Source organism: Mustela lutreola, chromosome 8, assembly GCF_030435805.1.
Source record: "Mustela lutreola isolate mMusLut2 chromosome 8, mMusLut2.pri, whole genome shotgun sequence".
Taxonomy (NCBI): Eukaryota; Metazoa; Chordata; class Mammalia; order Carnivora; family Mustelidae; genus Mustela; species Mustela lutreola.
In genome coordinates this window covers 66,873,703-66,901,071 of record NC_081297.1, presented here as the reverse complement: position 1 = coordinate 66,901,071, position 27,369 = coordinate 66,873,703, and the positions used below count along the sequence as shown (strand labels likewise).

Below are 27,369 nucleotides of genomic sequence, written 5' to 3'. Positions count from 1 at the left end.
GCAGAGAAGGGGATGGTCCTCAGGTTTAATCAGCAGTGCCAGGTATCTTTTGAAATGTATTTTATAAATTACTACCGTTGTTGATTTTGATTGGTTTCGTGTCTCCCACCCACTGCACACATCACCACCACCACGCCCTCTAGTGGGGAAGGCGGCGGTTTCCTCGTTGTGCCACACAGGAGTCGTTGGAGGCAGAAATGGGAGGCTATCCATTCATAAGGCTGGTGTTGGGAGGAAGTCCATGGAAGCTTTAAGTGCAGGCCCAGGAAGCAGAGACAGGAGGGCCAGAGGAGGGAGCATGAAAATGGAATAAATGGTAGGGATAATCATGTAACACTTCCACCTCTTCTTGACCTAGAGTCTTAGAGGAAGATACAGACAAATAGATCACCAAGACTGGCTGATTGCGTACACAGGTTCCTGTGGACTTGCTCCCTGCCCCTCTTCCCCAACTTCCCCAACCCTCCCTTGGGAGCATCTCTGATCTCCCTTATCCAGCAAGACGTGACCTGCATACTTTCCCATCCACATGCCCTAGAGGTGTGTTTTGTGTTTACTCAAGAACAAGTCATGCCTATATTTTCTGCCCCCCCTTCCCAAATCTTGGCCTCTGGTCCCAGTTCCTTCCTGGGTTCCAGGCAGTGTGAAGGTATGAAGGTTACAAAAGGAGGCAAGTATGTGTTTGTGTGAGGTTACTAAACCAGGCAATGTGACTCTAGTGACCTCCCTCCTGGTTGAAATGTCTACAGAAGAAGGCCTTAGGATGGCCATTTGGTCACGTCTACAGAATCAAAGACTAAGGGAAAATAAAGAACAAATCACAGGTCAAAATGTACTTTCCAATAATTTTTTTGTTTTTAATATCAATTGATGTTTTAAAAAATACAGAGGTGTTTGACACAGAATAGCACCATTGTGTAGGACACACTCAGTTCCTGCGCCCGGCACCTGAAGGGGGGTCTTCTTGCCTGGGCTGGGGACAGTCACTCAGGGGGGCGTTAGACTCACACCAGTTAGTTTCCTGCCTCTGCCTCGACCCAAAGGTCTTACAGGAAGACAATAAATAAATAGAACACCGAGATTTTATTTTGCAGTCTGCCCAGTTCAGGTCTCTTAGAAAGAGAGGGGAGAAAAGTCCACACTGTGAGCGGGTGGGGTGAATGGTCATCAGGTCAGGTCAGCCATTCAGTGCAGAGCCCTAGAGTGACTGCGACTGGAAAGTACTTGGGTCCTTTGGGTTGGCAATGGATTGTGGTGTTTGTGGGTTCGAGTTTTTACAAGAAGCAGACAGGCCCTATGTCCACACCAAATTCCTGCTCGGGCCCTCCTATGTCCATGGGCGCAATGTCAATGATGGGGAGACGTGAGGTCTTCTGTGACCGGTACTCGATCAGAGTCTTGCCCCACTTACCGGTGTGTTTCTAGAGGAGAAAGAAAGGAGACACTGTCCAGTGCCAGCTGCCCAGGACCCCAAATTTGAGCCTCATAGAGCACAAAACACAAAACGTGCTCTGAGGCTCTCCTGACCTCTCTTTGGCTTGCCAGAGCCCTCTCCACCTCAACTCCTGTCCCTGCCAGCAAGACCCCCTCCATCCTCCCCTTCTGTACTGGCTTCCTCCCCTATAGTGACCCTCTCTTCGCTTCAACCTGTGGGCTGACCCACAGACCCACAGTCCTACGGGGGTAACTGGACATGCTGGGTTGGGCTTCTTTTCCCTGAGCCGAGAGAGGGAAGAAGATAGAATAGCACCCCTCCTTTACCTGTGCCTCTGCCCATCTTCTCTGCCTAACCCCTCAAGCTCACACCTCTGAGGAACCCATCATTTTAGGCCTGCACCAGCTGTGTCCCGCCCTTGGCCTCAGGCGGCCCATCTCCCTGGAGGCTCCAGCCAGCCCGACTCACCGTGCAGCCATCCTTCAGGACGGTGTACGTGAAGCGGCTGTTGCCCTCAGCCCGGATCTCCACGTCATTGGAGCCCTGGATGAGCAGGGCCTTCTTGAGGTTGCCGGCTGCCTCGTCCAGGTAAGCGATGCTGTTCTTGCAGTGGTAGGTGATGTTCTGGGAGCCTTCAGTGGACAGCAGGCGTAGGAACGTCATCTGGACGTTGGCAGTGTTGGGAGCCAGGTTGTCATCACCATAGCTGAACTGTTCGGGCAGAGAAGAGTGGTGTGAGACCCAGGGACAGCATCCCATGGGATCACGATTAAAGCTACTGTCCCTCCGTTCCTCCTAAGCCCCAGAGGAAATGGGTGAGAGTGTGGGTGGGGTGCCAACAACTCGGATGCAGGAAGAACACAGTCTGGAGGCGCCCTCTCTGGCCCAGAGAAGTCAGGTACTCACGTGGAAGCCGCCATTGATGGTTTCTCCAAACCAGATGTGTTTCTTGTCCTTGCCCTTGCTGCTCCACCAGTTCTTCTTGGGAACGTTCGCTGGGTTGGGGTAGACGCAGGTCTCGCCAGTCTCCATGTTGCAGAAAACCTTCATGGCGTCCAAGGTGCAGCCCTGGTTGGGGTCAATCCAGTAGTCTCCTGTGAGGGGGGAGGCGACATCCTTTCAGGGCTCAGATAGGCAGACCCTCCCAAGAGGGCCAGGCCTTCCTGGGAGAGACAGAAAGGCTTCTGGGGACACAAGGGACAGAGGCACTGGTGGCGAGGGCCACGAGTGGCCAAAGGGAGGACAGATGCAGGGATCCAGGAGCAAGGAGACCCAGGTGGGAACATCTGGTGTTAAACAGGGGTGTAAGCCAAAGGGCAGGTGCACCAGGCCTGCCTGGCGGACAGAGCTCCCCCCACCATTTCCCATTTGCCATGTGGCCATGGCAGGACAGGGCCCGAGCTGCATGTTCTCTGCTGTGGGATGGAGGCTCAGCCATCTGCCAGAACCTTCCAGGCCCGGCTCTGCCCTGTGCTCAGGGACGCCTCCTCCCTTGTTCTGCAAGGGCCCCACCCGGCAGGCTGACTTCCTGCTCTCTGGGGCCAGGGCTCCTGCCTCACAGGCTCACCGCTCTTCCATTCAGGGTGACAGAGTTTCAGGTCCCGGCAGGTTCGAGCAGGGTTCTTGCGTGAGCCCTCGGGGCTGCGCAGGCTCTCAATCTGGTTGTTGAGGGACTTGAGCGTGGCGTCCACCTCGGCATCGTGTTGTCTCAGGTCACCAGCTGGCTGGTCGGCCCGCATGTACTGCAGGGGGTCGGGGCCCTTCTCTCTCTGGCCGAGGCCAGCAAAGGCAGACATGTCGATGCCAGGGCCGGGGGGACCTGGAGGGCCAGGGGGCCCGGGGTTTCCAGGAGGACCCTGCAGCGGGAAACAACGGTCAGCTGGGGATCGTTGGGACAGGCCCCTCCTGGGTACATCTCCCCCTGCTAGAATATACTAGAGGGTCTTCTTCCAGTCCTATGCGTGGGGGAGGACTATGGAAGGCCAGGACCAAGAAAATCCTAGCACCTTCCCACTTCTGCATCAGCCCCTCTCTTCTTGGCCCAGTACCAAGCATGGATCCTTTGAATGTCCCAGGAAGACCCAGCATAAAGGATGCTATCATCATTAGCTGCCCTCAAAGAGACTCTTGGCCCCAGAGCACACAAGCTTCTTGGACACTGGGGACAGCCCAGACTGCGAGGAAGGGATCAGGACACTTACGGCAGGGCCAGTTTCGCCTGACCGTCCACGGGGGCCAGGGGGCCCGATAGGGCCGGGGATTCCATTAGCACCATCTTTGCCAGAGGGACCAACAGGGCCAGGAGGACCCTGCACAGCAGGAGAGAAGAGCAATCAACGAAGGGACAGTGGGAGGGCGGGGTGCCACTCGGGGGGCCATCCTGCGGTGAAGCCCCGCAGCTTCACGCTTCTCTGTCACAGAGCCCAGCTGGGTCTCCACTCGTCCAAGAAATAGCAGGGTGGCCTCGCGGCTCTCCTACCAGCCTAAGCTCCTCGTTGTCAGATCCCATTCCTGGGGGCCCATCCAACAGCCGGAGCTGTTGTCACATTCACCCAGCCTGTAGACCCAGGGGCTTTTCTCGCTGTGGTCACCCCAAGCCAGTCCTACCTCCACTGTGGAGTGAGGCCCTCTGAGCCTGAGGCCTCCCTTTTGCCCGCATGCCTGGCCAGTGCCTGCCCCCCAGCCTCCCAAGGAAGGGCTCACTCCATCTCACTTACTCTAGGACCAGAAGGACCAGCAGGACCAGAAGCACCTTGGTCTCCAGAAGGACCCTATGCAGAAGGAAGAGGCAAAGGTCAGAGGTCAACACAGACAGGGCCTCGTCTACCAGGGTGGGAGGCTATCTTGAACATACCCAGGACATATTCTACTCCCATTCCCTTTCTACTTTCTTGGGGTTGGAGGGAGGAGCAAGTCCTGGAAATTTCCTGGGGCGATCCCAAGTTGACTGAGCAGCCTGGGACCCTCAAGTGGGCTCTGATCAGTGGGAGGCACTGGGGAGCCACGCATAGACAACAACACTCACGGGGGGACCAGGCAGACCCTGCAGACCGGTGAAGCCACGGTGTCCCTTCAGTCCCCTCTCGCCAGCCTCTCCAGCTTCTCCTTTGTCACCTCGGGGACCTTGAGGGCCCTGGGAACAAGACAGACACAGGTCGGGTCAGGTCAGCCAGGCAGGAGTATGCTGTGGGCCTCACCTGAGCCAAGGAGTCCTGGAATCCCCAGGGTCTCCACTGCCCTCCAAACCTGGCCTCATCGGGAACCCAACAGAGGACACACAGATACTCACTGGGATTCCCCGGGCTCCAGCCGGTCCTGCGGGACCCATGGGGCCTTGTGCACCCTGTGAAGGAGAGTGTGGAAACAGTGTCAGAGCAAGGGTGGGACAGGGAGGGTCCTCCCTGGCATCTTCCTGTGGCTGGGCACCGAGGTTGCAGCTCCCATGGCCCAGAGACCTCCCGGACCCAGGGCCTGGGGATCAGGCACATGGGGGTGAGCTCCCAGCTCACTTGGCCACCCCCCTCCACTTCCAGCTTTTACTGAAGTAGGGATACTTACAGCTTCTCCTCGGTCTCCTTGCTTTCCAGTTGGGCCAGCAGGGCCAGGAGAGCCAGGGGGCCCAGGAGCACCAGGGGCACCCACCGCACCGGCCTCACCACGATCACCCTGTCAGGAGAGAGGTCTTAGGCTTAGAGATTATTCCAGAACAGACATGGAGAAAATGTCCTTCCAAACCAAGAGGACTCTAACCCTACCCTGCCACTCCAGGCAGAGCTGTTAGACCTCCCTTTCCCACTGCACAGAGACCCCCAGACACTCACCTTGACTCCAGCCGCGCCATCTCTGCCAGGGGGGCCGTCAGCACCAGGGCTTCCCTGGGCAAGGGAGACGAGATGCCATGAGAGCTGCCCCTGCCCGGCCCCCATCTGCTTACCCACCCTGCCCACGGAAGCCCCAGGCTCGTGCCCTTCCATTCAGCTGCAGCTTCAGAAGCTCCCCAAGCTTCCTTCTGCCTTCTTCCCCGGGCACTGGTTCTGCGTCCCTGGGCCCTCTCTCCCTGTGAACAGCCACCCACTGGGCATCCCGAGGCTCACCTCTCGTCCGGGTTCACCAGCGGGACCGGTCAAGCCAGGAGGACCCACGGGACCAGGGGGACCTCGGTCACCAGATGCACCAGGAGCTCCCTGCTTACCAGGCTCACCCTGGAGGGACAGTGACAGGGACAATGAGTGTGCACTCGAAAGAATCCAGGCACAGGACCCGCTGGGCCTTCCCAAAGAACGGGCTGACAGAGGGAGAGCTTGGAGGGTGTGGAGTGGGCGGGAGCCTCAGAGGGTGGTGGTGTTTCTGCAGGACAGTGTGCGGAGCTGGACCGGGCCCCACTCCCCAGAGGAAGGGGCATCCGTCACTCACTGATGGCCCAGGCAAGCCTGGGAATCCTCTCTCACCGCGCTGCCCAGGTAGACCAACGATACCCCTCTGGCCAGCCAGACCTTGGGGACCTGGAGGACCATCAGGACCCTAAGAGAGAGGAGATGGGAGTGAGAACGTGAGCTGCGACCTCGAGTGACCCAGCCATCCACAGGCACCAGCCCTCTTCCCACCCGAGCAGCGGCCCCTCCCCGGCAGCGGCCCCTCCCCAGCAGCCCCTTCCACTCTGGGCGCTGTGAGCTCCAGAGACTCCCCGGCCCCGGCCTGTGAGGGACTTACAGAGGGACCGTCATCTCCGGGCTCTCCCTTCTCGCCAGGGGGTCCAGCAGGACCTTGGAGACCAGGGTCACCGGCACGGCCCGGGGGGCCACTGTCTCCTCGAGCACCTTTGGGACCATCTTTTCCAGAAGGACCAGGGGGCCCAGGGGGCCCAGGGTTTCCCTAGAAAAGCCATGCAAGAAAGGAAAACTCCTCTTACCCTGCTCCATCCAGGCTGCCAAAGCCCGGGGGTGGCCATCTTCCCCTGGGGCTCCCTCTGCATGAAGGACAGCCTGACCCCGACCCAGTGCATCTCTTCCATCCTCTCTCGCCCGCGGGTGCTATGAGCAGCCAGCCCAGGCTTCTTCAGCCCTTGAAGTTGCCTTTTCTGCTCTACTTGGATTTCCTTCTGCCTGTTCCCTCTGGGCCTCAATCGCACTGCTCCTTCCTAAACAGCTGGAGCCCGGCCCCTCCTAAGCCTAGGTATGTACTCCCCCTGCAAGGCGTGGTGGTGAGCTGGGGGACGTCCCCGCCTTGCCTCCCTGGCAAGCTCCAGAGGGGCAAGATGCAGAGTTTGTAGAGGCCCGGAGCGCAGAGCCTGCTCTAGAAATGTGTCAAGGCAACGATGCCTGCCTCTCCTGTCCCCGAGCCAGAAGTCTGAGGGTCCAGCCCAAGTCAGCAGGGAGGGTTGCCCTTGGCTAGCAAGAGGGTCACAGCCCCTGCTCCCAGCTGGTTATGTGGAGAATAGGTCCCCACGATCAGTTAACTAACTACTTGTCCCTGGAGTGGGAACAGGTACCAAGCGAGGCGAGCTCTTTGGGTCCCTGCTGCAGGGCTGCACTGGCCTCCTCAAGTCCCTTCTGAGTCTCTCATGCCAGAAGGAAAGCAGGAACCAGCCAGGAGCGTCACTTACATTGGAGCCTGGGGGTCCGACGCGGCCAGCAGCTCCAGGGAATCCGGTGGCTCCCTGTGTGAGGGGAAGAGAGGCCGTGAATCCCACAGGCCCTCTGGAGGCCCAAGACTCAGATGGCAGTGGGTCTCAGAGACTGTTGTGCCAAGCGGCAAGGAGAGCCAGTGAGGGGGAAAGGGCCCGTGGGGTCTGGCCCTGGGTCAGGAAGCTGCAGCTTCCCTGCCTCCAGCTCCTACAGGGGCTGCCTAGGACCAGAGACCCCCGAGGACCACTGCACACCAGCGGCGAGGGGCCCTCTCCCCTGGCTGTGGGATGGGCTCAGGCTGGGGGCAAAAGCAACACGGAGAAAGGAGGAGTTGGGTCAGTCCCAGAACAGCAGCGCCTAGGCCTTCTTTGTGAGATGGGCCAGAGTGGAGGCGTGGGAGAAGCTGCTGCCCCCACAGTCCCCTCCACCCCACCTGGTGGGAAGGGGGACATGACTCACCGGAGGACCTTGAGCACCTCGGGCTCCTTTAGGACCAGTCACACCAGTAGGACCCTGGGAAGGAAGGAGGGAGGAACACAGTGAGGCCCGGTCGCCCAGAGGAGGGCTATGAGCTTCTGGGCATACGGCCTGTCTGATGCCCCCAACAATGGATGCCTGAGAGCTAAGTTTTCAAAGGTGTAGCCTTTTTGGCTGGAGAAGCCATCACAGAGGGGCCTGCTACCCCTGCCAAGACAGACTCACATACTAGAAGACCTCAGGGAGGAAGGGCCCATCTGGCACCTGCAGAGCTGGGCCAATGTCTGCGCCATCCCGCCCCAGAGCCTGGCTGCTGTGTCCCAGGCTCTGTCCTCAGCCTGCCCCCCAGACAATGAAAGTCAATTTAGCTACTTTTAAACCTTTATCCCTGAGCAGAGATTCCTCCCACAATCTCTCCCTTCTGTGGCTGGGGCAGCGTCTGCCAGGCCGAGAGGCTGAGACTCAGGGGGGCTACACCTAGGCCTTCTGGCTACTCTCTGCCTGTCTGCACCCCTCCCCCATACCCGGACACCCCTGCCCCGTGGGAACACTTCCTGAGGGAGCTCACTGCTACTCACCTGAGGCCCAGGAGCTCCAGAGGGGCCCTGAGGACCCGGGGCACCAGCATCACCTTTCTGGCCGGCCTCTCCTTGCTCGCCCTTGGCCCCTGGCTGGCCATCAGCGCCCTGTCCCAAGGAGGAAGAAGTGGGGGAATGAGAGGCAAGCCAGATACTGGAGGTTCTTCCGAAAGGGCCGGAGGCTCTGGGTGAGTGGGTGGGTGGGTAGGAGGGTTGGTGAGCGGGTGAATGAGTGAGGATGTGTCTGCCCTGGCCTGAAGGCTGCTCTAAGATGGGATTGTGAGGTCAGTGTAGAGGTGCAAGGAGAGAGGGAAGAGGCCACTTCCATGTCCTTTAAATTCTGCTCCTCCCGCCCCCACAGGACGGTGCCTTCAGGTTTCAAGCAGGCCTGAGCGGAGGGCTGGGAGAGAGGGTGGACACTCACAGGAGGACCTGCGAATCCAGCGGGCCCGGGGGGTCCAGTCTCTCCACGTTCACCCTGCGAGAGAAGGGGCCCATTAGCAGTAAGGCCCCATGCCCGCCTGCTTCTGTGCCCTCCTGGAAGCCAGAGCCCTCCGGCCCCACCCAGCCTTTGCGCAGCCACCCCCGAGGGAGGACCCCCAAAGTAGCCTCCGGGAAGCCCTGTCCTAAAGACAAGGGACGCAAGTCAGAAAGCCTTTCTTGGTCAGAGCATCTGGCAACCTGAGGCCCTCCACGCTGACCACACCATGCAGAGGTCTTTCACATCTCTCCTCCCACCCCAAGACCCAAAGGGCCGTGCTGCAAGGCGGAGCCGCTTCTCTGCTCCCGGCCCTGGGGACAGGACCGGCTTCCAGGGCAGATACTCACCGGGGCACCACGAGCACCAGCGGTTCCTGCAGGACCGGGAGGGCCAACTTCTCCCTAAGGTGGGGAGGGGGGACAAGAGCCATGCATAAGGGATGGGGGTGCAGGGGGGCCCTTCAAAAGCAAAGTGTATCCAAGAGGCCTCATGAGGGATGGTCGGTTTTCTCCTTGTTGCTTCCAGCCCGCCTTCCTGGGGCCTCCGCTGAACGCAGGCCTGCCACCGACCCCACTCCCTGCGGTGGCTCCGCGGGACAGGGCATACAGCCAGACACTCTGCTCTTAAGACTCCCACCCCTCGCTGCTTGCAGCCCCCACTAGGCAGGAGGGGCCAGCTGTGAGTGAGGAGGAGAGAGAGCCGTCTTTGGCAGCAGGTGGAGAGGTGTGACGTGAAGGCAAGCCAGAGGGAGGAACTTACCTTCTCACCATTGGCACCAGCGGGGCCAGGGGGTCCAATGGGACCAGTCAGGCCCTGGGGAGAAAGGAGACAAATGTGAGGAGACAGAAGAGTTGACCAGGGATGTGCAGGCAGCAGGGAGTCTAGGACTTCACACCTGCTGGGCCTTGGTGCACCTTCCCACACCCCTAGAACTCCCAGTTTTGTTGGGAGAGTCCCCAGAGCTGCCCAGTCTGCACAACTGAGAGGAGCAGGGGCTGCACGCACATGACACCCTCCTGTCCCCAGAGTGCAGGGCTGGAGACCTGTGGGGTCCCCAGGGCACCCACAACCAGCATTCACTTACTCGTCCACCATCCTTCCCGGGGGCTCCCTCGGGGCCTTTCTCACCAACGTCACCCTGTGGGATAGAGAAGAAGGGCCACCTCAGGGGGGGGGGGGTACTCCAGCCCAGTCTCCCCCTCACTGAGGCTGCAGGCGGAGCTCAGCCCCCAGCCCAACAGGATTTGCTGTGGGTTCAGGGTGAGAAGAGGGAGACAGGGGCGTGGGGAGGGTGTCACTAAGAGGCAAACAGAAGCCCAGAGGGGTTTCCAAGAGCCTCAAGGCGTTTAACTAGGGACCTCCCCACCCAGGTGCTGTGGGGAGAGGGGTAGGGGTGAGTGGGGGGCAGGGAAGCTCAGCTTTGGGGGAGACACGGTCACCCTGGTACTCACCCTGTCTCCCTTGGGCCCAGCGATGCCAGCTGCTCCCCTCTCACCGGGCATCCCTTGCAGACCTGGAGGGCCTTGAGCCCCAGGGGGGCCAGCTGGGCCAGATGCACCCTGTGGGGCGGGGGAGGGAGTCTGTGTTGGACGGCACCTGCGCAGGATCCCAGCACCCAAGCCTCCTTTCCTTCTCTTCCTCCTCTGCCAACCCCCTTTCTGTTTTGTCTTCCATCTGCCCTCTTCCAATATTCTTTTCTCCTGAGTACTTCCCATTCTTCCTTCTCCCCCAGCAGGGCCTCCCAGGCTGGCCCACACAACCCCAACAGCCTCACTTACTTTGGGACCGTCCGTGCCGGGAGTGCCGGGGAGGCCGCGGGCGCCCTGGAGGCCCTGGGCCCCGGGAGAGCCACGTTCACCTGGGAAACCTCTTTCGCCCTGTGGTAGAGACACCATGGAGCAATCACATAAGAGAGGGGGCAGAGGCCCAGGGAAAAGTGGGGGTGGCGGGCCGAGCACTACAGGTGCACTGACAGAACGGCCAGAGGGGACTACCAGAAATGGCCGACACTCACCCTGGGACCCACGAGGCCGGGGGCTCCAGCTTCACCGGGAACACCCTGGGGAACAAAGGAGGATGTGAGAGAGAGCAAAAGATTTTCTGTCCCCCATCCAGGGCAGAGCAGCCCTCGCACCAGAGGCTGAGCTCGGACTGTCCTCTGTGGAGGCTTCACAGGGCCCCTGGAATCCTCCTGCCCTTGCTTCCTGGGCATCAGACAAGATCTTCCCATTTAAGTGGTTTGCAGGTTCAAAGAGCCCCGTACTCACCTGGTCACCTGGTTTTCCACCTTCACCTGGGGGACCAGGAGGGCCAGGAAGTCCCTAGAAGACAAAGTGGCATGCATTAGCAAAGGAGTGAGTTTACTGCCCCAGCCCTCCAGGGAGCCCCAGCACTGGACAGAAGCCAGGATGGTAGGAAATCCTCATCCCCCCCGTCTCCCTGAGGAGGGATGCCTGCTGCAGCCCGCAGAGTCCTGGACACAGGAAGAACAGAAGAGAGGGCCCAGTCCAGCCACTTACCTGGAACCCAGATGGCCCAGGAGCACCCTGCTCGCCTCGTTCACCAGCAGGTCCCTACAGAGGGAAACAAAGGTGGCCTGAGCCAGGACTGCAGACTTGGACAGCCTTGGCCAGAGAGGACTGCAGGGGCAGTAGGAGGGCTGCCCACGGAAGCTGGGCATGCGTGCGACCCTCATTCTTCTCCCACTGATGACCTGCACCCCTGAAACGGTGGTGGGATGCACACTGCCTCGGCTGAGGGCGGGTCTGGTGTCTCAGGAGAGTCCAGATCCTCATCACACCAGGTGGGCCTGAGTTCCCTGGCCCTGTGCCACCACCCCCATGCCCACTGGGCCTCCCAGAGGCAAGGCAGGGACTTACGGCGGGTCCGGGGGGTCCTGCAGCACCTGTCTCGCCATCTTTGCCGGGAAGACCCTAGAGAGAAGAGAAAGGGGTAATGGCATGACCCACGTCCTTCAGTTTTGCAGATCCCAGTGCTGAGCAGGTACGCTAGGTGGCCCAGAGACTCCAGACCTCCGTGATCCCCCAACCCGAATTCCATTTCTACCCTTTCCCAGCCTTTCTCAGTGTGGGTGTCTTCCTCCTATCCCTGGGCTTCTGACCAAGAGCAGCCAGAAGTCTCTTTGTGTGGACTCCCAAAGGGCCCAGAGCTGTAGGGGTGCTGCCACAGGAATCCCCCTGCTGACGAGGACTCCGGGAGCAGGCCAGGGGCTGCGGCTCCCTCTGCGCACGTCCAGCTGGCACCAGCACGGGGACAGGGAGGCAGGTTACTTACTCTCAGACCAGGAGCGCCGGGCAGTCCCTTCTCACCAGCCTTGCCAGGTTCACCCTGGAGGAGAAAGGGCAGGACCATGGAGGGAGGGTTGTGGTGGGAGAGGCGGGTAGAGTGGGTTGGGGAGCCTGGGGCTTGGGGCCATAGCCTGCGGGAGAGCAAAAGCTCAAGCCAAGGGTTCGCACCCCCTTTTCCGCTTGGGAGTGTGATAGCACTGCCCTGTGGACCTATGTCACGGCTGAGGCGCTCTGAAGCTCTCAGGAGCCCTGGGTTCCCCAGATCACATGCACTCCTGCAGGACACAGAGGCCCAGGCTGACCAGGGCACCGGGGCTCCCACTCATAACTGTCCATGGGTAACTATTCAGGAGCCGCTCCTTTCTCCAGGGGGCGAGGAGGGAGGTCACACGGTGCGGAAGGAAACAGAAGGGCAGGTTGTGACTTACGTTGGCACCTTTGGGGCCAGGGAAACCCATGACACCAGGCTGCCCACGAGCGCCCTGAGGACCTGGAGGACCAGGGCGACCATCTTCACCAGGGGCTCCCTGAAAGAGAGGACAGCATGGTCAGAACGTGGACACTCTGACCACCTCTGTCCCTCCAGCATCTACCAAGTGCCCACCATGTTGGCAGCATGGGGCTTGCGGCGCTGACCATGGTTTTGGCCAGCAGCCCACACCACACGCACAGATGCTGCCAATAATAAGGCAGGCTTCAGTGAGGAGCAGCACCCCTAGAAGTGCACACCAGGCTTTGTCTTCCTCCAAGGAAAGGCCCAAATGCACAAAAAGGTAGCCTTTTCAGAGCTCCACACCTGACCTGATGCCTGCCATCAGCCCCTCTCCCCCATTCTCATAATTCACAAGCTGCCCCCACCCCAAATCCTGTCTCTCATACTACCTGCCTCCCCACAGATAGCCCCCCTCCAACTCCTCCCAACAGTTCCAGATGGGAGACTTACAGAAGGACCAACTTTGCCTTGAGGACCAGCATCACCAGGGCGACCAGTGAGACCCTTTGTTCAGGAGAGAGAGAGAGAAGATGGGTGTCAGGGAAGATCCCAGGCCCTCCCAATCCCGGCCGCACAGGGTTGGAGGGGGCAGGTGGGTTAGGGCACGGGGACTTGGCTCAGAGCTGGAAGTCAAGAGCAAAAGCAGCTCGGCTACTCACCCGGGCTCCAGGAAGGCCGGGCTCTCCAGGACGGCCAGGGTCACCATTGGCTCCTTTGGGACCAGCAAGACCACTGGGCCCTCGCTCTCCAGGGGCTCCCTACACAAAGGGAGTCAGGGAGTCAGCAGGAGGCCATCTCACCAGCACTGCAGGAACCCCAGCCCCTCGTCCCCCACTCACCTTGGGACCTGCCAGACCATCCTGACCTGGGAAACCGCGGTTACCAGGAGCGCCCTAGAAGGAAGTGGGAGGACAGGTAGTGAGTTAGAACGGCCCCTGACCCAATCGCACAGAGCACCTCGCCGGGCTTCAGGAGAGCAATCCCACCAACCCACAAACCACCATTTCTACGGCGGGCAAGATTCCGAGAGATTAACTTCTCAGGCCTGTCCTGGGGAGCAGCTCAGACTGCTTCGTGCCATCCTGGTGGGGGGGCGGGTGGCACAAATAAGCAGGATCCCTGTCCCCGCGCCAGTGAGCGGAGAAGAGCGGAATCTGATACTCAGGCCACAGGACTTGGCCAGAACACAGAGCCGCAAAGACAGTTTCCCCATCCAGGACACAGCCCACGGAAAGTGCGGACTCCCAGCCCACTCACTCTCTCTCCAGGGGGACCGACGGGCCCAGCACCACCGGGCTCTCCACGGGCTCCTCGTTTGCCTTCTTCACCAGCAGGACCAGGGGCTCCTTGGGGGCCAGCAGGGCCCTGAGAACCACACAAAAGAGAAACGGGGTGAGTTTTCAGGGGGTGCCGGGTGGTCACTGGCCTAGCAGGTGGGGGGGAGTGGCCTTGGCTATTGTTTCAAGGCTGGGGGGACGGGGAAGGGGGCCCGTAAAGGATCGGCTCAGGGAGAGCAGAAGTGGCTCAATGGGCGAGTGAGGGTGGAAAGTTGAAACTGTTCCAACTGCTCAAACCAAAGATGAGAGCTTAAGCTGCATCAGCTTCTCAACCTGTACCTCCCCTCCTCCTGACACAACCCGAGGGGTCCCAGATCAGGGGGTGGGGCTACAGAGGAGCAGGGCTGGGGGCTGGTCGTGGGCCCGAGACCGGTGGGCAGATACTCACAGGTTCTCCCTTGGGGCCTTGTTCACCCTTGAAGCCAGCAATACCAGGCTCGCCCTTGGGGAAAGAGAGAGGCAGGTTATTGCAAGGGGTTCCCTCCACGGACCCACCCCCCACCTCCCAAGGATGCCGGCGTGAGCACAGGAAGGAGGGATGGCGGGGTCTGACTCCAGGGGTATTGGTGGGACTTGAGGTTCATGCTGGGCCTTACCGTCTGACCTTTCGGGCCCAGAGGACCAGTTGCACCTTGAGGACCAGGTGGCCCACGGGGCCCAGGGAAGCCAGGGGCACCAGCAATGCCAGGAGCACCCTGTTGGCGTGAGTAGAAGAGAGGGGCGTCAGGAGAGGGGCAAGGAGGCACTGACCCTACCTGCAGGAGGGCCACAGTGTCCCAGGGCCACACTCACAGCAGATCCTTTGGCTCCAGGAATTCCATCTGTTCCGGGGTTACCCTGAAAAAGGAGGCAGTGTCATTACAAAGTAAGCAGCAGAGAGTAAGCCCCAGCCACCTCCCTGCCCTCCCAGGCTGCAGATTCAAGAACTGTCCAGTGCAGACAGGGTCCTGCTGGGTGTCTCAAGGGGAGGCCAGGGTGGAGGGAGACATGTCCCTAGAGTTCAGGATGCAAGTGCTGGGCCAAAATGAAGGTTTGGTGGGTGGGGCTCTAATGGGGGCCCCAGTTCTCTCAGAGGTAAACAGAGTCAAGAGCCTCCGGGCCACAGACCCCAGGTACTTCAGGCCAGAGGAAAGCTGCACTTACGGAGGCACCAGCCGGCCCGGGGGACCCAGGAGTACCAGGTTCACCTCGAGGACCTTGAGCACCTTCGGGACCACGAGCACCTGTGGGGCCAGCTTCACCCTGGGCAAAGACAGAGGGCAGGAATGAGAAGGTAGGGGGCACAGACCTCTCGTGGGCCAGCCACAGGCACGCACCAGCAAGCCAAGTCCCATGCATGTGCCCACTATGCACGTGTGCAGGCGTGTTCCCATATGTTCCTACCTGTTCCCACAAGGCCCCCTTCCCCAAGAGAGCTCGCCAACCTGACGACCTCGTCCCCTCTGACTCCTGCGCTCTCCGTGTCCCCTCCACACCATGACCCTCCACGGCAGGGGCATGAGTCCGCGCTGCCCAGCGGGCACCGTGCAGCCCAGTCAGCACCCCTCAGCAAGGTCCTGCCGGGGTCCCGTCCCCCCAGGCAGTGCCGTGGGCTCATGGATGAGCAAGCGTGGTGGGCAGCCTTTCCTTCCACCACCCCCCTCTACGCCCCCATGCTTGTCTGGAGGAAATGGAGGCCCTTGGACAGCTCGGCTCAGGGAACCCCTCCACTCGGATCAGTCTGTGGCCAGGCCAGCTTGCAGCAAGCCAGGCAGCCTGGATAAGAGCCAGCTGGGCCAAGCACCCTGCTCCCCCAGTCCGAGGCAGCCCCCCAAAATGGCCTCTACTTCCACTTTCCCTTTCTTTCCTAAAAGGCACGAGTGGCCGGCCTCCAGGCTGTGTGGCTCGCAAGGGGCCTTGCGGAGGGCTGCTGACCTGGAGGCAGGGCACACCCGCCTCAGGTTTCTTCTCAGGACCCTCTTGCTTCACTTTTGTAATTATTATTTCTAAAGGTCAGGCCCCCTCACCTTCCGCTGTCCCTCTTCACAATGGGTCTCCTTCACCCAGCTCCAGGGCCTCAGACACTGTCTGGTTGCCATGGAAACCCGGGGAGGGGAAAGGCAACCTGATGCCAGTGACCGAGGGGAGGCTCCTTATTCATCTCCAGAGAGAATTCCCAGGGAATGCGCACACCGCACACCGTGTGCACCAGGGTCCCCCTAGGGCCATAGGGACCTTTCCCTGAACCCACCAGCCTCTCACCACCCCCATCAATCCTCAGAAGCACTCTGCTAGCCCTGCTGGGCTGGCCGAGCCCCCCAGCCTAAGCAGGAGCCCTCTCCTGCACCCCCACCCCCACCCCACCCCCGGCCCCATCCTCCAGCTCCCTCTGGGGTGTAGGGTTTGCTGAGCTTTGCTTTCTTCCCTTCGGGTCCTGGTCTTCTGCCCCTCCCAGATCTCCAGAGTCTCGCCAACGTTTCCTGCCTTCCCCAGTCTTGGGCTGGACCTGTCCGTCCAGCTCTGTATCCTGCCTGCTTACTCTCCCTTCCAGCTGGGGGCTGGGAGATGCAAGGTCCTTCCTTGCCTCCAGGAGAGCAGCAGTGGGTGGGGTGGGAGACACCCCTGAGAAGGGAAGGGGGGACTGTCGAGGGAGCAGTCCGCAAGAACATGGGAAAGGGGGTAGGGCACGTACCTTGGCCCCGGGAGCACCAGGGAAGCCAGGACCGCCAGCAGGACCCACGGGACCCTGGAGGAAGGAAGGAGGGGGAAGGTGAACACCATTTCTGGGTAGTATTTCTCCAGCTCGCAAAGTGAGCCACCCCCACACCTCACATTCCTTTGCTCTGCACCCCTTGGGGCTCAAAGTCCCTGGATGAAAATTATCCCCATGGCCCGTGTCCCGGAGCCTGGCTTCCCAAGGCAAAGCATCTAACTAACTATACACACAGGGAGACACAGATGATTCTCTGACCTCCCGATCTAGCCCTCCTCAAAACAATGCCAAAAGAGTGGCTAAGACAAATGAACCACACGAGGGTTATCTGCACACGAGGGTAATAGGGAGAAAGTGCTCCCGCTCCTCCATCTTAGAAGGCTCACCCCGCCTGCTCCTACCTGGCTGAAAGGCACTTACCGGTGGGCCTGCGGGACCTGGTTGGCCATCGTTGCCTCGGGCACCCTGTGAGTGGGGAGAAGGAAGCAGGCACAGTGAGAAGCCCCATAGGGCTGAGCCTTCCTCATCCACAGCCCATCCCACCAGAAACCTCGGGCAGCGCTGGGGCCTGGGGCCCCCAGGGAGGAGGGGGAGGCTGGCCGGGCCCAAGTGTGGGAGCAGCTAGGAACCCTCTGTCGTGGCTGCAAGAACATGGGCTGTGGGGCAGCAGTGGACAAAGCCTGGGCGATTTCCTCACTAGTCCATCATTTCTGAAACTTTCATTTGGAACCCAAATATACCCAACTTCAAGGCCAAGTCTTCATTTAAAGACTCCGCGAATTGAACCAAAGAAAAATGAAAGAGCCAAGCAGCAAACCTAACTCAATTCTTCCCACCTGCTTGCAGCGGGAGACACTTTCAGGGGTTTGGTTAACCTCCTTAGTTAAGGCTTGGTTAAGGCCTCCCTGTGGTTAACACCAGGATACCTCTGGGATCCACCCCCTTGCCACCTCCACCAGACCACCGGTTCCTAAGGAAACACAGATGCCCGCAGGATGTCTGGCTCTGGTGGGAAACAGCCCTGTGAGGGGGCAGGGCACTGGGCTAAGCCTGAGGACCACATCAGAGTTCATGCCTGAGAGTCCATGACACTGTTAAAACAAGGCTGCCAGTTCTTTCTCTCATGGACAAATTTTTTGTGTCTTTTTGGTAAAGATTTATTTATTTATTTAAGAGAGACCCCACATGCTAGTTGGGGGGGATGTCTTCAAGCAGACTCACCGCCCACCGATGAGCTTGACCTGGGGCTCAATCTCATGACCCATGAAATCATGACCTGAGCCAAAACCAAGAGTCAGACACTCAGCCGAACCACCCAGGCACCCATAGGACCAGTTTTGAGGGTTTCTTTTCCACAGGTTTAGGGTGAGCACTCCCCAGTTTCTCTCTCAAAACCCCTCAGGACCTCAGGAACCTTTACCCAAACTCCAGGAACCATTAGGCCGGACAGAGCTACGTCTGGGCCCTGGTCCTTGGCAGGGGACCAGAGCAGGCCAGAAGGCTACCTTTTGCAAGGCGAGGCCCACCTGCCTGCCCCTGCCCCTGCTGGCATGCTAAAGAAAAAGGATGCTTTAGGGGGAGCTCCTGTTTTAGAAAAGACTCAAATCTTCTTCCTGGCTATGGTCCATTTCTCCTGACGGAGACTCTCCAAATTGGCATTAAATAGGAAAACAAGAGGAGACTGGACAGAAAAAAAAATGTCAGAGGGCACATGAAGCCTCAGCATTGGCCAGAGCCCCTTCTGGGCCAGGCTGGCTGCTTTGGGAAACTCTGGAGCACCCTCCCCTCCAGGGGTTGGCCAGAGGAGAGGTCTGGGGCCCAGCATGAGCAAGGGGAAGCTGAGCGCTGCTCCAGGAGTCCTGCGCGGGGCCAGGCTCCATGGCTCTGCCTACAGCACGGCTGAGAGAGGGCACCGTCTGGCCCAAGGGGGGCACGTGACCACAGCCGGCAGAGGCCAACCCAGCCCAGTCCCGGGCCCAGCCTGGACACCAGGCCTGCACTTGGAACTATGTGACGTTGTCAACTTTCTATGCCAAATCCTGTGCCCCGCCTGCCAGACAGACTACTGTGGGGCTGGGAGGCAGCAAGGCAGAGCAAGGAGGAGGAAGGACAGGCATGCAGCTTATCTTTGTCCCTCATGGGGTGCAACCACTGTGGTGGCAGGCCTGGCCAAAGAGCCACAAGCCAGGTCCCCATAATCTGCAGAAATCGCAGTGTTTCTTGGCAGCCCCAGCGCTCTCTGATCCGCTCACGCAAAGTGACCCCTGGATAAGGCACCTGGGCAGGCTGACAAATGGGGGTCCAGGCTGCCTATTATTTCCCTGGTCTGCTTTTGAGGGACATTTCTGCCAAACACATGCATTACATGGAAAGCAGCCGAGGGAGTAAAGCTGGTTTACTTGGGCCAACCTGGCAAGGGCCTGTGAGGCGGGGCCTCGGAGGTTGGGTGGCTGGGGTATGAGCCCAACAGAAAGCTTGGTGTTTCTTGAACATGGCTTTCATCACATTCCTCGCCTGACCAAGCACCCAGAAGGGCTCTCTACTGCTGAGGGAGCAGAGCTAAACTCCCACAGCTCCTTTCTCCTCAGGCCACAAATCTCCTGCACATGCCCTTCCCCTCCCACATCAACAAGCAGTTGCTAGAGTCTGAGGCTGCCAAGCACTGCCTGAAGCGATTTAACCTTTCTGGGCCTCAAGTTTCTTCTTCTCTCTTGGGGAGACAAGGGGCGCCTGGGTGGCTCAGTCAGTTAAGTGTCTGCCTTCGGCTCAGATCATGGTCTCAGGGTCCTGGGATCCAGGCCCTGCCTGCAGTGGTGTTGGGAGTCCCTGCTCAGCAGGGAGGCTGCCCCTCCCTCTCTCGCCTCCCCTCCCCCTCCCCAAGCCCCTGCTCGCTCTCTCAAATAAAGATATAAAATCTAAAAAATAAATATATGTGCTGCTGAAGCGAGCACAAAATCTAAAAAATAAATAAGTAAAATGGGGAGAATGGTAGAATCTACACAGGATTTGAGGGAAGATTAGCTGAGACGGAGCACATGAGGTATTGACCCCAGGAAGTGCCTGAGCCACCGGGGCCACAGCGTCGCAGCCCCATGAGTTGACACGGGATGGTCAACACTTTTCTAGAGCATCATCTCAACCACCGGAAAGAACAAAAAGTAGCTCAGCACCGTAGCCAGTTGAAGTCTGTCCATAAGTTCAAACTGGACGGACAGGGAGCGTGTGGGGGTTCAGAAGGGGATGACCCGAAAAATCCTGACGGCTCAGGGGGAATCCCGCCCCCACCAACCAACCCTTCGACAGTGCAGCCCTGTCCTTTGTCCTTCAGCTGTGCAGACCGGGGCTTGGGAACTCGTGCCAGGCACACTCAGAATCCATCCCGGCGGGATGGCCACACTCTCTACGCCTCATGGGGCTATTGGGAGGGTCAAGGTCAGCCCTAGAGGAAAGTGTCCTGTAAACTCCAAAGTGGGGACCACGTGGTGGCGTTGGCCTTGTCATTACTCACTGCAGCACCAGCAGGGCCAGTCCGTCCTCGCTCACCGGGCAGGCCTCGGGGACCCTGGAACACACCAGAACAGCATAAGCATGAGCTGACTCACGGACACTCCACCTGTTCTCAGCAGACACCACAGGAGGCAGCAAGGGCTGATGGCGGGGAGGGAGGTGCCGTGGCCCCTGATGATGCCTTCCCAGCTTGCCTAGGACCCCCCGCATCTCATCTAAGGCATTTCTGCCCAGACAGAACCATCAACACTCCTGCTGGCACCATTGGGAGGCTTGTCACTGACATATCTTGCGTCAAGCCACAGATGAACTCCCCAAAATGTGGAGAAGAAAAGCAATTTTTTAAAACTGAAGCCCATCTTAGCACACGGCTATGGCAAGGAAATGTTGGTGAACCTTGAACAAATCATCTATTCAATAAATGTCCCTTTTCGATCTGATCACAGTGAGATCAGATCTACAAAGCTGAGTATCTCCTTTGCACAAAGGGAACAGTTTACACAGAAGAACCATCAGCTGGCTTTTAGAAGCTGGTGGGAGGGGGTCTGGAGGCTGTCCCGAGGGGTGATAGTCATACTCACCATTGGGCCTGGAGAGCCATTCTCTCCGGGTGAACCACTCTCTCCCTGGGAAAAAGATGCATAGGGTCAGTGAGGGGGTCTCCTGTGGCAGCCCCCAGAAAACTCCCGAGGAGGAAGCCAAAAGCTCTGGTCAACTCAGTTAGCACCAAGACCCCCAAACCTCAGTTTTGAAATGGACAATTCCCCGAGTGCTTCCGACCTGCCCTTCTTCCAGCAGGATGCAGGCTTGGCTGTCCCCAGGCAAAGCTGTTCTATGCTAACCCACTGGCTCAATAACATCTCCCTGACCGGAGAGAAAGGAGGCTCATGGCCTCCCTCTGTCCCCACCCCATGTGCTCCTCCATCCTTACCTTCACACCTGGAGCCCCGGCTTCTCCCTTAGCACCATCTAGACCTGGGTAGCCCTAGAGGACAAGAGAAAACATCCCATCACATTTCTGGAAAACCCTTTAAAGAAGATTCATGCCCCCTGAATGCTTTTCTCTCCCCTGGGCAATACCTCCCTTCCAGCACCCTCATCCACAATACTTACTCTGTGACCCTTGACACCAGGAAGGCCTGGGGTTCCCGGGAAGCCGCGAGCACCCTGCGGTCCAAAGAGGAGATGTTCAAGGCAGAGCAGAGGGCAGAGTCCAGGCTGCCCTGCTCTGCTCCAGAACCTTCGGAGCCAGCTCCCTCAGGCCAGCAGGGCAGCCAGAAGCCCAGCACTCGGTGGGCCTTGCAGTAGGTCGCAGAGCCCCCATACCACACCTCACCCCAGCTTAGGCAAAATGGGTTTTAACCAGAGCTGCCCGGCATCCCCCCACCCTGTGGGCCTGTGTGAGGATCCTATGCGTCCACACGGAGGGGTGATGTACGTATGGGCTGTTGGAATCCCGTGTTAGAAGGGAGCTAGCTGAACTGGACGCGCTGGGTGGGAGGCCACTGCCTTAGCTGCAGAGAGGGAGACTCGGAACAAGGTTTGCAGCTGGGAAAGGGGAGCAGTTTACCTGAGGGCCAGGGGGGCCTCTTTCACCAGATTTCCCAGGCTTTCCAGCTTCGCCCTAAAGGGAGAGAGATGTACTTCAGCTTCCCCACAAGACAAGTCAGCCTGGTTGGCCCGCTCCGGATGGCGTCTCTTTTCCCCACCCGGCTTCTGTGCCTTTCGCCCACATGCTTGCTCATCTCCCCCACCTCCCCCAGAGTCCAGGCTTCAAACGCCTTTCTGGGTCACGATGTATTCTTTTGGAGAGCTGCTCACTGTGTGGGCAAACATCTGCATCTGGACCAGCCTGCAGCTTCCCCAGAGAACTTTCCTCTTCTCCTCCTAAGCCCTGCAGACCCGGCTAGCGCTGCCTTACCCGGAGAGACTTTTACCATCTAATGGGATTCATAAGAATAGCTCGAGAGCCAACTCTGGTCTCTTCACTTCGTCTGTATCCTTTGCAGACATCCTGACGCGGGCTGTGCTTTTCCTAGCTCATTTACAATTAAGATAATGTTGGGCTGTTGAGTGTCTTCCTTTTGTTTTCCCTTCATGACATCTTTTCACTCTCCTTTCTCCCATTTCTCAATTTCCCTTCCTGGAGCTAATGATATTTTAATTATTTCCCTTCCCAGTGGGTCCAAAGCAGTCCCCAGGCACTCGTAAGCTAAGCTGCAAGGGGGAATGTAGACAGTAGACAGGGTCTGAGGCTCTGATGGACCAGTCCTGCTCCTAAGGACACCTCTACCCTGGGCCAGGCTGAGGGCACTTCCACACCCCTGCCCCCATAGACACCCCCCTCTCCACACCCTTCCAAAGGAGGCAGCCACTCATCGGACCACTTGGGGGTACTCACATCATCACCAGGTTTTCCAGGGGGGCCAGGAGGACCACGGGGGCCCATGGGACCCTACAAACGAAGTGAGAGAGTTTATGAGATCGTTGGAGGGGGAATGATGCCTTATTAGTAGACCAAATTTGGGAACTGCAGCCTTTGGAATCTAAGTTCTCCCATAAGGAAGAAAGATGGAGGCTGGAGTTTGGGAAGCCTACTCAGTGCTGAGAGAAAGCAAGAGGGCAGAGCTGATCATACTGGAAGGCAGCAGGCAGCACAGGCCAGGGGTGACCCAGAAAGGGGACTATTGTGACAGAGTTCCTGGTGGTCCTTGCCACCTGGGCTTCTCTGGGAGAGATCCCTGTGGAGCTAAGAAGTGGCATTTTGGGGTCCTCCCCTGGGAAAACTCAGGGCAGTCTTGGGGTCTGCATGGTACATTGCTGGAGCCCCCCTCCCCAGGGGGAGCGCAGGTACTCACAGAAACTCCGGGTTCCCCAGGTTCACCAGGGTTGCCTTGAAATCCTTGAGGTCCCTTAAAAAGTAACATGAGCATACCAAGTTAAGCCCACAAACTGACACATGAGAGCTTGAAAAAGTGTCTGCACTACCGCAGAGCAGAAAGACCCAGTACTTACAGGAGCACCGGCAGGGCCTGGAGGTCCCCGAGGTCCCATGGGGCCCTGCAGTGAGAAGAGGAAGAGAGTTACTGGAAGTGATGCGCCAGCGGCCACCAGTGTGCCCTCACTCCACAGCCAGCAGCCCAGACAAAGGACAAAAAGTTACTCTGTGGGCAGGGGGCCTGCAGTGGCTGCTCCCTCTCATTTCCCACTCCCTGCGCAACAATCTACTTATTTATAGGCACCATTTGGATAGAGAAGCTGGCCTTGCTTTCTCCTGGCCTGCAGCCATGTTTACTAAAGTCTGAGTTTCATTTAGCTCGTGCCAAGTCGGAGCTGCAGGGCTGAGATTTCCTGCTGGAAGTCTGTGGGTGCTGGAGGACAGTGGCTGCTGTCTGCATTCTTCAGTTCTCATTCCAAGAGCAACAGCGACTGGCCTTCCAGCCTCAACCTCCATGCATCTCTCCATCCTCATTCTTCTTGGTCACTCCGGCGCATCATTGGAACTGGCACCCATCACCATTAAAAACCAAATGCTTTGGGCTGACCCCATGGGAGGTTACATAAGTGAGGGAGAAGAGCTGCTCTAAGCAATTATCTGTAACGTAAGGTTGTCAGATTCTCTGGCTCTGCTAAGGGCCACCTCCTGCCATTTTGGCTGCAAAAACCCCTTGTCTTTTCTTACCATTGGCCCTTGCATCACTCCCATCTGGGCACCACCAGCCTTCTCATCGAATCCTCCAGCCATCTGGGCAGCGAAGTTCTGCAAATAAACTCAATGACATTAGAAGACTGAGAGGCCCCAGGTTGTTCCTTCTCATCTAGGTAAGCTATAAACCAGGATAGGGGGATAAAACCCTCTATTTTATTTATTTATTTATCTTGAAGATTTTAGTTATTTATTTGACAGACAGAGATCACAAGTAGGCAGAGAGGCAGGCAGAGAGAGAGGAGGAAGCAAGCTCCCTTCTGAGCAGAGAGCCCAATGCAGGGCTCAATCACAGGACCTTGGGATCATGACCTAAGCTGAAGGCAGAGGCTTTAACCCACTGAGCCACCCTGGCACCCCAAGCCAAAACTCTATTTTAGATAAACTAATTATTGCAGACTAACTGCATTGGACAGAATTGCCAATGATGCCTGAAAAATTATTCTGGAAATGCGTTAGGAGATTCTGGCATAATCTTTTCCCTGGGAGATACAGAGCTATTTGGAGGAGTCTCAGTTACCTGCATTTCATTGTATGGAATTATTTTTAAAATTCTAATATAGTAAATACATTGTCTGACCTACGTTGAGAAATACAATTAAAATATTCCTCTTAAAGTTTTTTTTTTTTTTTTTAATTCCCAGGCATTTAATGCCCAGCAAAAGACTAAAATCAACAGCCTTAAAATATTTCAGGCATGGGAAGGCATAGGCATCTGCAAGCCACCGAAGTTTAAAAATGTAAAACCTAGCAAACACCAAAACAGCAAATGTGCCAAAACTGGACAATAATATAATCTGTCGATGTTTAATTCCAAAAATGTCTTTTACCGCACACCTTTGCTCAGTGGGGCTCTTTCATGAGAGCGAGTTGGTGGCTTGGAATGTACCCGGCAAGGACCAGGAGTAAATGTCTTCCAAGGACAGAGGCCACTCTTCTTCCAGGGAACTGCCAGCGTCCAGTCAACCTCTCCCTCCGCCCCCACTCCCGCGCCCAGGAATCGACCACACAGGACAGATGCCTGGGAACCTGGTAACTGAAGACTTGCCCTGCAGACACCTGGCGAGTGCAAAAAGTCCTCCCTTAGCGCCGCAGTGTCAGGCGTAATATGTGATTCCACTAAATTACAGGCCCAGGGAGAAGCCCAAGGACGGGCTATGTACACACTGCTCGCAGCCCTGGGCGCCAGCCAGCCAAGTGTGAGTAGCAATTTGGAAGTCCCATGCCCAGAGGGACAGCCTGCAGAGAGGGGACGTAAGGATACTTACTCCACCAAGGCCGGGGGGACCCGGGGGGCCAGGGGGTCCCGGGGGGCCAGGATTTCCAGGGGTCCCAGGCTCTCCATCTCTGCCACGAGGTCCAGGGGCACCCTTGGCAAAAAGAGAAAAGGGCACCTACATGAAGCAGGCTTATGCAAGGACTGCCTGGCCATGGGCTGCCCCTGAGGAGGTGGTCATGCATGCACACGGGGGAGGGGTGGGAGAGGTCAGAGGACTCGGGGAGTCCACGGTGGCGGGGGGGGGGGGTTGGGGAACATCTCTCAACTCACTTTTTCACCTTTGTCACCACGATCACCTCTGGGTCCTTGTTCACCTGCAGGTCCCTAAAGGGGAAGAAAATGATGAGATGACGGCAAGACGGGGGACCTGCAGATCAGTTACTGGAGGAAGGGATGGAGGAAGGGATTTCCCCCGTTCTTACCTGAGGCCCAGGAGGTCCTTTGGGTCCTACAATCTGTGAGAGAGAGAGACCCACAGGATGGCATATTAGAGGGAGCCCAAGGAGGTGACCCAGTTAGAGTAGAAGATGTAACCAGGATGAGAGAAACCTGTACTTACATCCTTGATGTCTCCGGGTTCGCCTTTCTGTCCCTGAAACAGGACACAGTCTGAGCAGGGAGCCATGCTAGCCCACCAAGCCCCAAGTACAAAACCCTGGGCCAAGCCCTGAGATGCCCCCTAAGACAGCTTTCTGCTGCTACCTACAAACACCACGGGCTGGGTGCACACAACACCACTTAGCAAAACAAGAGGAGAAGGAGAAGAAAAAGCCCTTACCTTTGGTCCTGGTTGCCCTGCAGAGGGAAAAAGAGAAGAATGAAAAATTGTGAGATGGAGAAGGACGAGTTCTTGTCACGCAAACACTCCTTAATGGATTAAACAAAGACAAGGACACAACCCCAGAAGGAGGCAGCTTCCTGTCCCTCCACTGGGATGTTAGGGTCATTGGGGTCCTGGGGTTGCTGAGGTCCCTTGAGGAAGGGAGCTGACCCAGACTTTGTTACTGAAAAAGCAGTCGGCATGCAAAAGAATGGAGCAGGGCGTAGGAAGAGAAAATGAGGCACTCAAGGTCTAATTAGCACCAAGAAAGGAAGCACCAGAAGCTCGAAGAAGGTCCAAGTGTCTTCTCTCCCCACAGGGTAGGAAGCCCTTCCCGCAGCCCGAGCCCTCCCAGAAGTGGAGTTAGGTGGTCAGAAGGGTCTTACGTTCAAGCTGGGTCTCCTCGAAGCAAGCACATGAACACAGCAGGGCATGGGAGTTAGAGAGGGCATTGCAGCGAGGGCCTTCCCAAATCAGAGACCCCTTCCCCCTCTGTGGCAGCAAAGTAGTGAGGCAATCAACACTTCCCTCACGTGGGCCTCAGAAATGATCCGGAAATCTGGACCATAAAAGCAGGTCACCCGTGTTGGCGAAGTGTTAAGGAAGGGCAACTCCTTGCTTCCCTTTCCACTTGCTTCTCCGTTTGAGTAGGAGGGGGACAGCGAGGGCCACCCAAGGGGCCTAGGCATGTGCCCCCCCCAAGGGGAGATGGGGCCTGTGTCCAAGTGCTGTAGAGGGGTCACGGACACGCATGCACCACCCCCAGCACCAGTTTGGGCTGGGAGTAAATAAACCCATCAGAGTGCAGGCCCAGCCCCACCCCCACCCCCCAGGAACCAGCTCCGCCTTCTCTTATTAACCTGCTTCTTAATTGGCAGTTAACTCCAAGAGAAGTAAGCAAAAGGAAACTGCCACCAAGGTCCCATATTTCAAAGAGGGAGCCTGCCCTCTGTCTCCCCACTAGCCGGCCAAGGTCTCTCCGCACTGAAGACCAGATATTTAGCGGTCTTCTACAGAGAAGACGAGCTGTGGGTCATAGAGGAATGTATCTGCGGTCTGGCCCACAGAGCACATGATCGCCATCGTGGCTATAGTGATTTGCAGAGATCATTCTAGTGTGGATACTTCTGTGGGATCCCACCCGCCCTTCCCTATGCTGGAAGTATATTTTGGGGAGGTTTTGGGTGAGGGAGGACCTCTCTCAGTGTCTCAGGCTCATTCTATTTCAACCTGCAAGCAAGAAGTGGCCTTTCCTTTCAGCCTCGGCTGCTGGGGTCCCATGGATAACCAGTCCCTGCACTCCGCAGAGAGGACCGGCATCCATGGGAGGGCATTTGCTGCACCTGCAAGTAATTTATTTATGTGGAACAGGAAATAAATAAATTACGACCACCGGCAGTGGTGAGGTCAGTTGAGCAGATGGGGCAGCACTCTCCGAAGGGGGTCTCAGGGCTGAGGCAGTCTTTCATGTCTTCACAGATTATGTCGTCGCAGAGGACAGTCCCAGTGTCACAGACACAGATCCGGCAGGGCTCGGGTTTCCACACATCCTTATCATTATACCTCTGCCCATCCTGCACACAGCTGCCAGCCTTCTCTGCACCAAGGGCCGGGCAGGGGAAGCAGAGAGAG

General features: G+C 57.9%; 1 protein-coding gene across 1 annotated transcript; it reads right to left on the bottom strand.

Moving 5' to 3' along the window:
• Positions 1-851: 851 nt before the first annotated feature.
• On the bottom strand, positions 852-23,677 carry COL2A1 (collagen type II alpha 1 chain). Its single transcript, XM_059187500.1, has 46 exons — positions 23,615-23,677; positions 22,948-22,992; positions 22,334-22,387; positions 21,503-21,556; positions 21,046-21,099; positions 20,864-20,917; positions 20,514-20,558; positions 19,934-19,987; positions 16,846-16,890; positions 16,405-16,458; positions 14,877-14,975; positions 14,526-14,570; positions 14,330-14,428; positions 14,122-14,175; positions 13,654-13,761; positions 13,236-13,289; positions 13,056-13,154; positions 12,847-12,900; positions 12,332-12,430; positions 11,890-11,943; positions 11,475-11,528; positions 11,115-11,168; positions 10,863-10,916; positions 10,610-10,654; positions 10,374-10,472; positions 10,047-10,154; positions 9,680-9,733; positions 9,355-9,408; positions 8,943-8,996; positions 8,539-8,592; positions 8,115-8,222; positions 7,519-7,572; positions 7,038-7,091; positions 6,146-6,307; positions 5,849-5,956; positions 5,530-5,637; positions 5,257-5,310; positions 4,994-5,101; positions 4,725-4,778; positions 4,461-4,568; positions 4,153-4,206; positions 3,637-3,744; positions 3,003-3,291; positions 2,342-2,529; positions 1,904-2,146; positions 852-1,421 (listed from the first exon to the last, which is right to left on the bottom strand). The coding sequence occupies exons 1-46, from the start codon at positions 23,675-23,677 to the stop codon at positions 1,275-1,277; spliced, it is 3,864 nt and encodes a 1,287-aa protein (XP_059043483.1). The 3' UTR covers positions 852-1,274.
• Positions 23,678-27,369: the final 3,692 nt, after the last annotated feature.